The sequence below is a fragment of the Ochotona princeps genome, chromosome 10 (assembly GCF_030435755.1).
Source record: "Ochotona princeps isolate mOchPri1 chromosome 10, mOchPri1.hap1, whole genome shotgun sequence".
Taxonomy (NCBI): domain Eukaryota; kingdom Metazoa; phylum Chordata; class Mammalia; order Lagomorpha; family Ochotonidae; genus Ochotona; species Ochotona princeps.
The window spans coordinates 34,521,908-34,535,880 of NC_080841.1; the positions used below are offsets into that span (position 1 = coordinate 34,521,908).

General features: G+C 39.7%; 1 protein-coding gene across 1 annotated transcript in view; it reads right to left on the bottom strand.

Annotated features, from left to right (window-relative positions):
• Window positions 1–13,973, bottom strand: part of CUBN (cubilin) — a 218,977-nt gene that overhangs the window by 98,955 nt on the left and 106,049 nt on the right. Inside the window, exons 32-33 of the mRNA XM_058669299.1 lie at window positions 1,932–2,091; window positions 277–390 (exon numbers count right to left, since the gene is read on the bottom strand). Of these exons, the coding sequence (XP_058525282.1) occupies window positions 277–390; window positions 1,932–2,091 (274 nt within the window). The remainder of the gene's footprint in view (window positions 1–276; window positions 391–1,931; window positions 2,092–13,973) is intronic.

The following is a 13,973-nucleotide window of genomic DNA, read 5'->3' on the forward strand; positions in this document are numbered from 1 at the left end:
CAGTGCAAGGTATACAGGTTTGTGAGGTTGGGTATTTTCCTTTACTAGGCCTTGAAATTAAAGTTTTAAAAAATTAATATGAAACAGTAAAAAGCGTTTCTTACTCTGATTAGGAAACATTATTCTCAGGTGATTCAAGATTTGGGACGCACACAAAAAGAAGGGAAAGGCCACCAGGTGTTGCCACCGAAGAGATAAGAGCATGAGTCATACACTGACTTTCCCACAGACACAATCTCTCCTGGTTTCCTTTTCTTTTTTATTGTTGTTACTTACATGGAGGTTGAGCTTGAATTATCCAGGTGCAGTTTGCATTGTTTGGATAGTTGGCAGGAAACAATGGAGAGGAAATGGTATCAGAAGATGTGGTGAAGATGTAGCCTCCACAGACTGGGGATACAAAAACACACTCTGTCAAATAACTTTTGATTTCTAGTGACTGTACAAAATGATTTGACAATTTAAAACATAAATGACCATTTTTTTTCTGAAATGAATGCCAAGGAAGACAATATTAGCATGGAAAAAATGTTACACAATTACAGGAAATAAAGAAATAGCATAGAACACCAGATTAAAGGCCAAGAATTGCCTAAGTCATTCAAACAAAACTTCAGTAATGATTTGGACTCTATTAATCTCTCAAAAATTATACACATATGGACAGACTGTTTATAAATGACCTATTTTTTGTGAAAAATAAATACAAAATTTAGCAAGACTTCATAGGATGCCTGAGTATTATCAGAGATCTGCAAATCTATGAGAGCCTCAAAGAGGGCAAGTTAATTTGCCCGGTCTGAGAGGTACAAGAAGGACCTCCTGGAGGAGGCAGTGGTTGAATGAGGACTTCGAGGCTGAGGAAGAATGGTCCATGAAGTGGGCAGCCTCTGTGAGGACTCAGGTGAGGATGAGGACCATGTTAAGACAAAAGTGGCTGACTCCTGCAGGACTTGACAGTTTTGGAGGTAATACTGCAAAGAGGCAGGACAGGTTCTAGGACCCCAGGATAACATTTGGGAGGGCTTAGGTTTGCCTCTCCAGCTGTGTGGAGTTCCACTGGAGACCTCAATGGTCTGCTCAGAGAAGGGATTCTGCAGGATGTCCACTGATAATGAATGATGAGGCAACATGAGTAAGTTTCAGGAAGCTCTTATCATAGTCCAGATAAGAGCTCACGGAGGCTTTTGCTGTGAAGCAACAGATGAGGGGATAATAAATTTAACAGAAACTTCTCTTTGAAATCATTAACAGCAACTGCTGGCATATAGCCTTTCTCCAAGGTCTATAGCACATTTTTGGAAGAAAATGTTCCCCATCCAGGGCTCTTTATTGCAGAATACAAGCAAGTCACTTAAAAAGAGAGACGATGATTAAACGGAACAAACTTATTTGAAGTGAATTATTTGAACAAAAACCATTACTACTCCCAACCCAGCTAATAATCTTTCCAGTTTAGCATTCTCTCAACCTATGATCAAAGGTTAAAGCGTAAATCTTGAGAAGGGCCAGATGGAAAAGTCTTAGAGGGGAAACTAAAGAAGTTGTGACTTAAGACCAAACAAAGTGAATGACAACACTGACTCCCCAGGGTCATGGACAATGGCAGATTTAGTAATGAAGGACACCTCAAGCTTCTGGAAGGTTCTACTGTGACTCTACCATAAGCAAGTCTTGGAATTCACAGTGGTGTATCTCCCTCCAGGGTGAGGCTTTGCATAGATTCCAAATAAATGATAAAACAAAATGTTTTTGCAAGAATAAAATTGAAAACATCAATAGCTGTCATGACTATGTCAGAGTTCCCTTGGTTTTGGTATATAGGTATGTATGTAAGTATGTATATATTTATATATGTAAGTAGAAAGCTGTGCTTGGTTTCTGCTTAGGGTGGTACCACAAACAATTCTCTACCACTTCAGGGTACTTGCCTTGCCTGAATTGAGCTCGGAAGCCCCTACTATGTCTGGCAGAGCGAGACTGAAATCTCAAAAAGAGGCTGTTTCCTGAAGAGATGATGGGATTAGTTAGCTGCTGTCTTCCACATGCGTTGGCAAGACGGGTGGTTACATAGTTTTCAACATCATATGCCTACAAGGAAAGGAGACAGGGAAACTGGTTCAGAAATTCAGATTTGCATAAAGCCTCCTAAACCCTAATGCCTTTCTTTGCTTTTTCTTTGATTTTTATAAGATGAACAAACTTCACACATTTCTTAAGTATATTAGACATTGTTTCTGCTCAGTGCTGGGCTGAGATTTAGCTGACACTCCCTGTTATGCCAGTGAGTAGAATACATTCTACTTGTAGATATAAACCTATTTATGCAAAAATAAATATCACTGATACCTGAAATCTTTGCACTCATCTGTGAAGCTGAAGACTAATCATCTGCTTGGAACTTGGTGTGCAGTGTAAATTTTTGAATGCTTCCATGTGTAAACCAACAAAGAATGAACTATTTTCCTTGGATTGTAAGACTGGCTACCATTCATGAAGTTGCCTGCCATGTGCCAGGAGCTAAATTCACCCCTTTACATGCATAGGTCCAGTGCTGTCTTCCAAATTTCTTTCCACTTGTCTACATGAGACAAAATGCACAAAATCTACACGATATGGCCAAGTCACACAGTTCCTAAGAGGGAAAAGAGAAGCAGGGCACGTTGAACTAGACAACTAGAGTCTAGAGTCCAGCATTTAACCTCTTTCATTTTGTTCAGTATAAGCTATCAATTGAGCAGTATAAATACATCAACCTGCCAACCACTAGAGACTGGAAGCATGAGATTAAAATTAAAATATGACTGCAGAGAGAAGGAGAGACAGAGAGAAAGATTTTCTGTGTGCTAGTTCCCTCCCTAAGTAGCTGCAACAAGCAGAGCAGAGCCGATCCAAAGCCAGGAACCTAAAGGAACTTCCTTCAGGCCTCCCACACGCTCAGGACCCCAAGACTTGGGGCCACCCTCCATTGCTTTCCCAGGCCATAAGCAGTGAGTGAAATGGACAGTGGAGCAGCTGGGACATGAACCGGTGCCCATATAAGATTCCATCATTTGCAAGGAGAAGATTTAGTGACTAGACATTGTGCTGGGCCCATAAAATAAATCTTTTTTTTAAAAGTAAAAAATAATGACATTTTCTTGACCAAAGTAAAAAATACAATTTTTTAAAAAATGTGTTTTAAAGAGTTATTTTATTTTTATTGGAAAGTCAGATATACAAAGAAGAGGAGAGACAGAGAAGAAGATCTTCCGTCTGATGATTCACTCCCCATGTGGCTGCAACGGCTGGGGCTGTGCCGATCCAAAGCCAGGAGCTCAGAGTTCTGGGTTCCCATGCAGGTGCTGGGTTCCAAGGCTTTGGGCCATCCCCAATTGCTTTCCCAGGGCACAAGTAGGGAGCCAGATGGGAAGTGGGGCTACCGGGACTAGAACTGGTGCCCATATGAGATCATGGCATGTGCAAGGCAAGGACTTCAGCCGCTAGGCTATTGCGCTGGGCCCCAAAATACAATTTTAAATCTAAAATGACTTCTTCTGATCATTTTGAGTACTTTAACCAGTAGCCAAAACAACAAATAAACCACTATGAAAAAATTCTTATTACATCTACCCTTCAATCTACTCTCAATCATAACCACCCTTAAATTAATTCAAAACTTTATTACCTTTGTACTTGGTTTTATACCTTATTAAGCTCAACACAGAAAATCTCCTAGGGTTTTATTAATGTTACATGATTCCATCTGAGATTTAATATCAAAGGATAAAGAACATCTTAGAGCATCTGAAGTTGAAGAATTTGGAGGAAATGCCAACTGCCTCTTGACCAGGCACAAAACTGCTTGGTTCCTTTAAGATGTATTTACTTGTTAGAATAACTCACAAGGGCAAGAGGCAAGACTCTCTGGGCTTATGTTTCCCCAAATGCAGGGGTCCAGTAAATAGACTTTACTTCTTTCCATACTAACTTCTTGCTTTCATTTTGAATGAATGCATCCCTCTTCAGAGAAAGAAGGGCAGAAAAGGCAAACTAGAAAGTAGAAATAATCTTTAGAAAGTCACATGCCTATGAGCCAGTTTCCTCAGGGATCCTCTGTAAGGGGCACATCTCCCAGGAAGTCTGCAGGCTTCCCAGTGCTACCATCCCCTAAGGCTCCACAATGACAGTACCCTGGCCTAAATACCTCTGGGTGGGTCATTACATCATGAGGAATGGACTCCAAGAAGGTTCCTAAGTGGCCTAGAATGAAAGTACATACCAAAGACACTTCACACATGATGAGCATGTCACAAGCAGCCACAAACACTGTAACCAATCCTTAAAATCAGGTGTTTCTTATTGTTTAAAATGAAGGCAGCATGCTCGTAAGCTATTTTTTAAATCCATGGTAAGCTAGTAGTGATTACACAGCTGGTCAACAGCAGTCTTTTCCCTACAGATTTCATACTGTACAATGTTACTTCTGTGTAAAATGTTTGTGACAAGTTATATCTATTGGCATTTTATAAAATGTTGGAATTCTGTGCTCTCAAAGGTGTATGTTAATTTTTTTTAAATCACAGTTGTAATAGCAAACCCTCTTAGATCTTTAAAACCAAGTCAATATTTTTGTATCTAAAGTTACAATTTACAAAGTTACAAGAAAAGCACTGCAAGGGAAAAATTTGAGAAACTCTATTCTTATTTATTGAAAATTCTGAGGTCATGAAAATTATCAATATATAGTTCTTCTTACTTCCATTGATTTCCAAAGGAGACCTCACAAATTTTATTACTATTGGACATAGGTGTAACATACTCATATAGCTTATATAATTCTTATTGAAGCTACTACTAAGAGCTCTCTGGGCCTAGGATCTGATTTCCCAATCTGGGATCTGTGTGGTAACAGAGCAATATTTATAATAAACAAAACTTGGGAAATCTCAACTAACTCATTTCTAAATGATTATAAGCAAATAAAAGTTTGAAACTGAATCCACAAAAAAAAAAAAAAAAAAAATGCTTTCGCTGTCTCTGGGAGCTCCAGCCACAGCAACTCTGCAGGAATGCCTATCAGACTCCTCCTTGCTGCCTCATAATCACACAGAAAATGAGGTAATGCTGTGAAAATTTTGTGGAAATTATGATAATTAATATGATGGTATGATGGTAAGGTTTTCTCATTTCATTAATGCATACGTAAATTTATAATGAAATATGACAACATACAGTAAACTTAAAAGCTCAAGTGGTTACCTACAAAAGTATAAGAACATGCATCACACAAAAAGTGTGATGACAAAATACTGGAAGCAACTTAAATGTTCACTAACAGGAGAATGGATTACAGGAATAATGGTAAAAAAAAAAAAACACACCCAAGTGACTACATCACAATGAAGAAAAATGTAAACTAACAGACGTTGAGTGAGAGTCAAGTGAAGAATATATGCTGTGTGATATCATTTACACCCAATTTAAAATATCCAGCACCTCTTATGGCAATACAGTACTTCATAGTGCGTGGACACATATGACAAACATGAGTATCCAGTCATGAAACTTACAACCAGAAATTCTCCTGAGTGGCTTTCTCTGGGAGGGATTTAGGAAATAGCATCAAGACACATACACACAGGAGTTAACTGAGGCTTGTTTTTTTAAAAAATAATATTTATTTGCAAAGTAGAGTTAACAGAGATAGCACGGAAAAGAGAGAGAAACAGAGAGCAAGGAAATGCCGTCCATCTACTGGTTCTGGGCCAGGCTGAAGGCAGGAGCCTAGAATTCCATCTAGGTTTCCCAAATGGGTAGCAAGGGACTACACACTTTAGCCAGCTTCTGTTGCCTTCCCAGGCATATCAGGGATCTGGATGCAAGAGGAACAGCCTGGACATGAAACAGCACTACAATGCCACCTTCAACTGTGGCTTTAACAATACATTTTTTTATTAGGGGGGAAAAATGGAAGTAACAAATGGGGAAAAGAGTTAAAACTTGATAACCTTAACGGACAGATATTTTATAATAGACTGTATTTTTCTCTAAATTTAGATATTTCAGAATAAACCTCTCATTACAGATTACAGAACCTAGATAAAGTAAGTAGGAAACGCAGACCAACATTGACACATATACTCATCATAGCATGACTGCAGTAAGGAAAAAAGAAAAAAGGAAGCCAATATTCAAATACTAGATGAAGAAGGCAGGGTATAAAATTACACTATCATCTTAACCCATGTGTATATATTTACATGTATTTGTGCAGGAAATAAAACAAAATTTTAATAGTTTGTATATGTCTTAGAGTACTAAGAATGGCATTAACATCATGTTTCTTCCTTTCTCTATTAATTTAGATAACATGTGCATATTAAAACTTCTAAGTGCCTTAGCCATTCAAGCATGTAAAGTAATCCTATGGAGACATGAAAGGCTGCCATTTAGCCAACAGCACTGCTGCAGTATCAAGGCTGGTGCACACGACGGCCAGTTAATCTAGCTTCTGGCTGCCTACCAGCTGTGCGTCAAGTTTCATGGATGTGGCATCTGTTTCAAGAGCTCTGCAGCATTTGTTAGTTGACTAATGCTATCACCCACCCAAACCCTCCCTCCAAGCTCCAGGCTGACACAGCCAACTGCATACCAGACAGCTCCCTTCTACTTTCCACGGACTACGAAAAGCAGCATCTCAAACTGAGATGTGTCCTTCATTCTCTGTGTCCTTCATTGCATCTTTGCCTGCTTGTCTATCCTCGGGAAATGCCAGAAGCATGTACCTAGCTGTAAAACTACTTCAGATCTCCCCTTTATCCTCAAACCCAACACCTTAGCATATTCTGACACTTCTCTTTCTGAGAAGTCTTGTAGCTGCTTGCTTCCCTCTCACCCTTTCCTGTGCAGATGTCCTGTAGGACCCCATTCATCCTTCCCACATCACTACAGCAGACTAAAGATCCCTCTGCCTTTACTTCAGTCTCCGAAGAACAGCTAGGACCTTGGGCGCCTTCTAAGATGTAAAATTCAATATAAAAGGAAAATGGGATATCTCCAAACATTTTAACATTGCAGTAAATCAGGACAATCATTGACAAACGCTTGGTTGAGCAAAAAGAGTGTGTAATTGAGGTGGGGGCAGGGCACAGCCTTCAGCCAGCAGCTTCATTGTTGTGACCAAACCCTGGCATGACTAAAGGGCTCATGATCATGAGATAGAAATATCAGTCAGCATTTACAGCCCAACGTGCATGACTTGGGGATGGGGAGGGAGGTGAATTTTGCTGTCTTGAATAGTGCTTATGTCTTCATTTCTAGAAATGGGAGTTTCTTCAGATTGTTGGAGTGTACGAGATGGGAACTTACTTCCACCAAATCTCCTTGTTTCTTGTCTCATCCTGCTCAAGAACTTGATAAACTAACTGCATGTGTGAGTTAAAATTATTACCAACCAGAGTGAGTAGAAGCTATTAGAATGCAAAGTAAAATTATAGTTTCAGAGACTGCCATGTGAAGAAGCGATGAGCATGTATGAAGATGCTGCTATTTTCATTTTCTGTGTTGTTACTTTTTTCTTCTTAATCTACTGGTGACTCTTCTGGGAAATATCAGAATAATATAGGTACCAAGTGACCAGTTACTTAAGGAGATATACTGAATGTGTGGAAAAGCTTATGATTTATATTTTGATTTTTAAAATGTGCTTTAAAATGTATTAAAATTCGAGAGTCAGAGAGAGAAACATATAAAGAGTCCCTAAAAAGCCTGTAAAGGGTGAGGCTAGGCTGGGTCAGAGCCAGGACCAGGAGCTTCATTCAGGTCTCCTACCAAGGGGGCCAGAAGCCAATTCCCTGAGCCATCATCTGCTGCTTCAAGGGTCTGCAGTAGCAGGAAGCTGGAGTCGGGGGCTGAAGTCAGGCACTGAAACTCCTTGATAAGTAACACGGCATCTTAGCTGGCATTTTAATAGCTAGGCTAAATATCCATCTCCAAAGAATATTTTTAAGTAAAAGAAATTAGTGCTGTTGAGTTAAAGGTAATAGCAGTTAGTGAACAGAGCATTGAAGACCTCATCCCATATATCTAGGACTTGTAATTTTTTTTTTAAACAAAATGCAGTTCTTTGTGGCCAAATGGGCCAAACTGGAAACCATAATGCTAAGGGAAATGAGCCAATCACAAAAGGACTTGTAATTTTTAAAAGACAACATAGTAGGGGTCCGCACTATGGAGAATCAGACTAATCCTCCACTTGCAGCACTGCCATATGGGTGCTGGTTCATGTCCTGGCTGCTCTAATTCTGACCCAGTTATTTGTTTAGACCTGGAAAATCAGCCAATGATGGCCAAATCCTTGGACCCCTGGACCCATGAGGAAGACCCAGAAGAGCTCCTGGCTCCAGATTTTGCATCAGCTCATCTCTGGCCATTAAGCCCTTTGGGGAGTTAAACAGTGAATAGAAAATCTCTGTGTGTGTGTCTCCTCTCTCTAAAATCTGCCTTTCAAATAAAAAGAAATAAATAAACCTTCAAAAAAAGAAAACATAAATAATACAAGTAAAAGCAGTAGTGGTAATAAAAACTCCAGGAGCTGCAGTTAATGCCTATATCAGAAATGGATAAATGTTTTAAACACATTTTTAAAAATTCAGCTCTCCTTTTAGTTCCATTTTACAACTGGGAAAACTGAAGCCCAGAAAATATAAGTCACTTTCCTGTAGTCGCACACATAATTACACACAACCAGTATGGAAGTTCTATGTCTGACATCTGGTCCATGTCATTAATTCAAATGAGAGCTAAAATCAAAGTCGGTTCCTTCTGTTAGACTATCGATGGACTGTGAACGGGATGCCCACAGTCTCCTAGAAAGACAATCATAGGAACTTTGGGAATAGAATGGGAGTCTTCCATCACTTCTCTAGGACAGCAGTAAAACATTTTTAGTAGCACTGTAGGGAGCCTTTTGTTTGGCTCCTGTGGGCTTCTGAGTGGTTGGCATCTGTCACAGATCCCATTCCACTGAACATGCATGGGATTCCCAGCATGGCTGATGCTGCAAAATGTCTAATAGAGGGTGCAGTGTTTAGCACCAACAAAGAAGCCCCAAATGTATAGAGCTCTGTGTCTTAAATAAGATTCTATATATGGATTCAGATAACCAACACCCTCCTGGCCCTTTTTAAGCCTATCAGCAATTTTCTGGTCTAACATGGTCTTACTTTCACCTTCAACTTGACCTAATTAGATTCTCAACCTAGTCTCTACACTTCACTTTATTTTTAAGTCCGTATGACAATAGCTTTCTTCTGCTTTGGATTGCTTTAAGCTTTCTCAGGGTTTTAATAAAATTAAAGATAAGATACTTCAAAGCACAGAAGAGGTAACAGCTTTCAAGAGTCAGTTCAGTTCTGAGGATGGCGTGTTGAAGTATTCTCAGGTGTTGTATATGGTACTGTGGCTGCTAACAGCATTCCCATTGCAGGATACAAACTACTCCAGAATACAGGAAATACTAAACGAAAGGAAGGGGAATCCCACAGGAAATTATCCAAGCTGTTCAAGTCATAAATGTAAGTGAGGAAGGAAATAAAAATATTACTCATTATGGCAGCTCTTTTTCGGGGTGTGAGGGGGGAAGCACCCGTTTCCTCAACAGGGATGTTTTCCAGCTCTCCTGCTCTGAAATCAAGTCCCAGGCAAATTCCCAGCCAAACCTCTCCCACCAAAACTATCTCATTCCCATTCCTGTGTCCTGCAATATCCCACTTGGTCTTCACAGTTTGCAGGAATATAAGCTGTAATAATGTACAGTGGTTGCAAGCAGTGACTCACAGATTGCTGGAAATATTGATGTGACAGAAAATCCAAGAGGTTCATTTTAATTCCACAAATAAATAAGGATTTCAGGGGATTCTGGATGAAATGTCAACCAAAACAAAAACTATGTCCACAGGCGGGGAGCTGTGGCTTCAGTTATTTCTTTGCTCTTGGGGTTGTAAAATATCGGTAGGGCTGGTGAGATTATTTTGGTGCTGGAATGTGAAGTGTCTATTTGGGATATGATATGTAAATCTAGTTACAAAAAATATTTTTTAAGGATATAACCCTCAAGTATCAAACAAAAAGCTTTTTTGTTTTTTTAGTGGTGGTGGTGGGAAGGAAGAGAATTAGGTGGGAGGCGCAGTACTATTTCTGTCACATATTTATTTGCAGAAAAATCAATATTTAAAGAAAACTTGTTTCCCTCGTCTCTTTGAAGCACTGAGTTCTATTGTTTCTGTATCTGGTTGCTCTTCTTTGGAAATGATCAGTGTTTTCAAAGGAAACACATCATGGGAGATGTCTTAAAAAAATAAATGGACAGGGATCCTGCTGTTGGTGTCTACCCTGTTCCACTCTGGCCTTAGTGCCAAATAATGGAAACAAAAACAGACACTGCAGCTTTGGGGTGGGGGCAGGGGATATGACTCAGTGCAAATCAGACACTTGGCTCTCTTTCTCTTACACAGGCACCCCAAGTTTCAGAAAGCAAAAGTTAGTTACTAGTTGGATCCTTTGTTTTATTTTGCCCTGGTGTTGGGCTGATGCTGCCAGCATGTATTTCTTCCACGTGTGAGGCTGGATCCGGACTGCAGGCGGTTTCTTTTATCTCTTCCTCGCTGATTCTCACAAGGCAGACATTCCATTGAACTGAGCAAAGAGGATGCTAAACTGGGGGCTGGGAGTCTCTGGGAGTGGCCTGGTGCTACTGAGCTGCCGTGTGTCTGTCTGTCTGTCTGTCTGTCTCTCTCTCTCTCTCTCCTCATATGGGCCACAGCCAGCATTTCCTAGCAATCATTAAGAAATTGCAGATACAGGAATCTAAGGCTCAGAAGTAAGATTCTCTAATCAAGCAATTAAACAGTCAGAAAAGGTCACAATAATACTTAGTCTTTGTGAAAGGCAACAGAACAAAGCCATTTTCATGCAGACCAGACTGGGCCACTCCCAGTTAGCGGGTCCCACTGCTGTCTTAGCTTGAAACATTCACCTTGTGTCATCCTGGGGAGCCCAAGGCTAATGACTGCACATGCTCAGTGACTGAGCAGAATGTGTAAACATCTCACCAAATGGGTTGAAATCTGACAACAAATCGAGCTTTCTGACTAGCTATGGCATCTCTGTGTGCCATCAGTATTTCAATAGATGTTGAAAAATTCTTTTTTCAGTATTAGCGGCATGATATTCTAGAGAATGTATTGCTTTGATATTATCCAAACTCAAAACAGTGAGATTACATGGCAGTCATAGTGTCTAGAAGCAAACTCAGGACAACACACCCCTGAAAGTGTCTATACTTTCCCACCCAAGTACTGACTATTACAGGGGTTGAGATGACAAAAGTCCCTTTGTTGTTTTAGTTAGCCATGCTTTTAGTCATTTATACATCATCTAGATTAGTGCCTCTGACTGTGGGCTGTACAAAAGGGGATGGAGGTTATGCATTCATGTTACATTCTTGAATTTTCATTGTTTCTTCTGTTTGCTGAATTATCTGTTCAGTTCTGTAACACCAGGAGTAAAGGCTTAAATAAAGGTGTTCCTGGCCTCCACCTGGGACCATAAGAACTATCTGCCCTACAAGCTGAGCTCTCTTTATATGTATCCAGAGTATGTAGGAGATTGCTCTTCCTAGTGCCTGGCATGGTTGTGACTCACAGCACGGACAGAAGCCACATGAGTCTGACTTCCACTTTCAGGATCAACCTCATCAGTATGTTCATTTCATCTGCCACCTTTTTCTCCTCTTCATGCCTGCAAATATGTCTCCTAACTCAATGTTCTGCCTTGGTTTCCCTTTTTATGGTGGGGTCCCCCAGTCACTCAACTTTACAATGAAAAAACTATGGTCAGGTCATGATGGGATTGGTGGAACCAGGCCTACTAGTGTCCAGTATAAAGCTGGAACCACAGACTGACTAAACTGAATGGAATGCAGAACTCCTGACCTCAACGCAAGAGCATTTTCTACTTCAAACTTGAATTTCCAACATTTTTCTTTATCTTGACAAGTAAAATTTGAGTTGACAGGAAATGTACTTTATGTAGTTTGCAATTCCTTGTTAAAAGATACATTTTTAAAGATTTATTTATTTGTACTGGAAAGGCAGATTTTACAGAGAGTAGACAGGTGGACAGATCTCCCATCCACTGGTTCACTCCCCAATTGCCAGAGCTGAGCTGATCCAAAGCCAAGATCCAGGAATCTCTTCTGGGTCTCCCACATGGGTGCAGGTTCCCAAGACTTTTAGTTATCCTCCACTACTTTCTCAGTCCAGGTAAATGGATGGGAAATGCAGCAGCTGTACATGAACCAGTATCCATATGGGATGCTGGTGCCTGCATGCAGAGATCCAGCTAGTTGAGCCATTGTGCCAGCCCCACTGAAAGTTTTTAGTTTGAGTTTGCTATAAGATTAGTAATTATGATTGTTCAGCAACCCGTACCTGATCACTAGGCTAACATAATAGTGCTTCCATTGGGTGTTATTCATGCTGTACCTTCTTTATGTTATATTATCTCCTCTTACTTATTATTATCTTTGCTAGTCTGTTGGCAATGGCGTATGAAAAACTATTTGGTAGAGATGAGGTCTTTTTGCTTCATTGATGATTTTAAATTGCATTTTCCAGGTTCTTGATATCAAATTACATGGACAATACAGGCTCCCTTCCCACTGAGATTTCTGCGGTCTGCGTACATGACTTAAATCTGGGAAGCATTTTCAGTGAAGGCTTTTAATCTTTCATTTACTTAGGGTGTAAATGATCAAGATCTTGACTCTAAAAAAATCCTAAATTTAAACTTTAGTTCTGTTTGCCCACAGAGGATCTCAGAGATGCTGCTAAATCCTATCTGGATCTACAAATGCCTTAGGAGGGCAACAAGAACAGTTCCCAACACTGGGTTCACACCTCTCAGATACTAACTCATAAACTGCACACCAGCTGGTAACTTCTTGGCTGCACTGAGGAATATGTTTTAAAATGTCACCCAAGATTTAAATTGTTTTTGTCAAAAGATTTGACCTCAGTTGTCACATTCAAAGTGAATGTCCTCCACCTTAAATTTGTATGGTGCTCTGCCAACTGACATTCCAAAGACTTTTTGGTGAGATTGATTCATAGACATAAATTAACTGTACTTCCAACACCATCAGATTGCAATACTTTGAAGAATGTGAAACAGCTTTTGGGTTTTCTTGAGTTAAATTTGAAAGAAGCTAGCCAGTTAGACTTTATTGAAAACATCAGGAAACAAAAATAAAAAAAATCCATTAACCAAGGGAAGCAATTTATATTTTAATGAAATGTTCTATGTACAAGCAGAAAAAAAAACTTTTTAAAATATTAGGTAACACTACGCTTAGATTTAAAACAACAACAAAACTCCTTACTCTTACAAGAAATCCAAGGCATTTCCAAGTAAGAATGCCTTACTTCAAACTTTCTTTCATCTACCCAGTAGTCACCTTCCTTTTCCTTCAGACTTATGTCCCAACTAGTATATTCTTTTGTAACACTCATTTAAGTAGCAATCTGAGATACACTAAATCAAGACAAACAGAACCATGCATGAAAACCGAGAGGTTGCATGATCTAAACTAGTAGGATAAAGTCTATTCCACTTTAGTTTCTTGATCCAATCATAGCAGTCAGCCTGTGTGGGAATTATGCTTTTCTGATTAGAAAATGCACAGAAAAAAAGGAATAGCTAGTACTGATTTGTTTGTATATTAAAAAAAAAATCTTTAAAATTCAAGTTGCTAACAGTTGAATTCATTGGCCACCCTGCAGCGACACTAAAATGATGTGGAATCTTGAGGACCTGGAAAAAACAGGAACCGCCACCGCAACCGGCACACACACACCAAACAAACACACACACAAACAGATGAATGAAAAGCCGAACCAAAAAGAAGGCGAACGAAAAAGGACAGCGCAAAC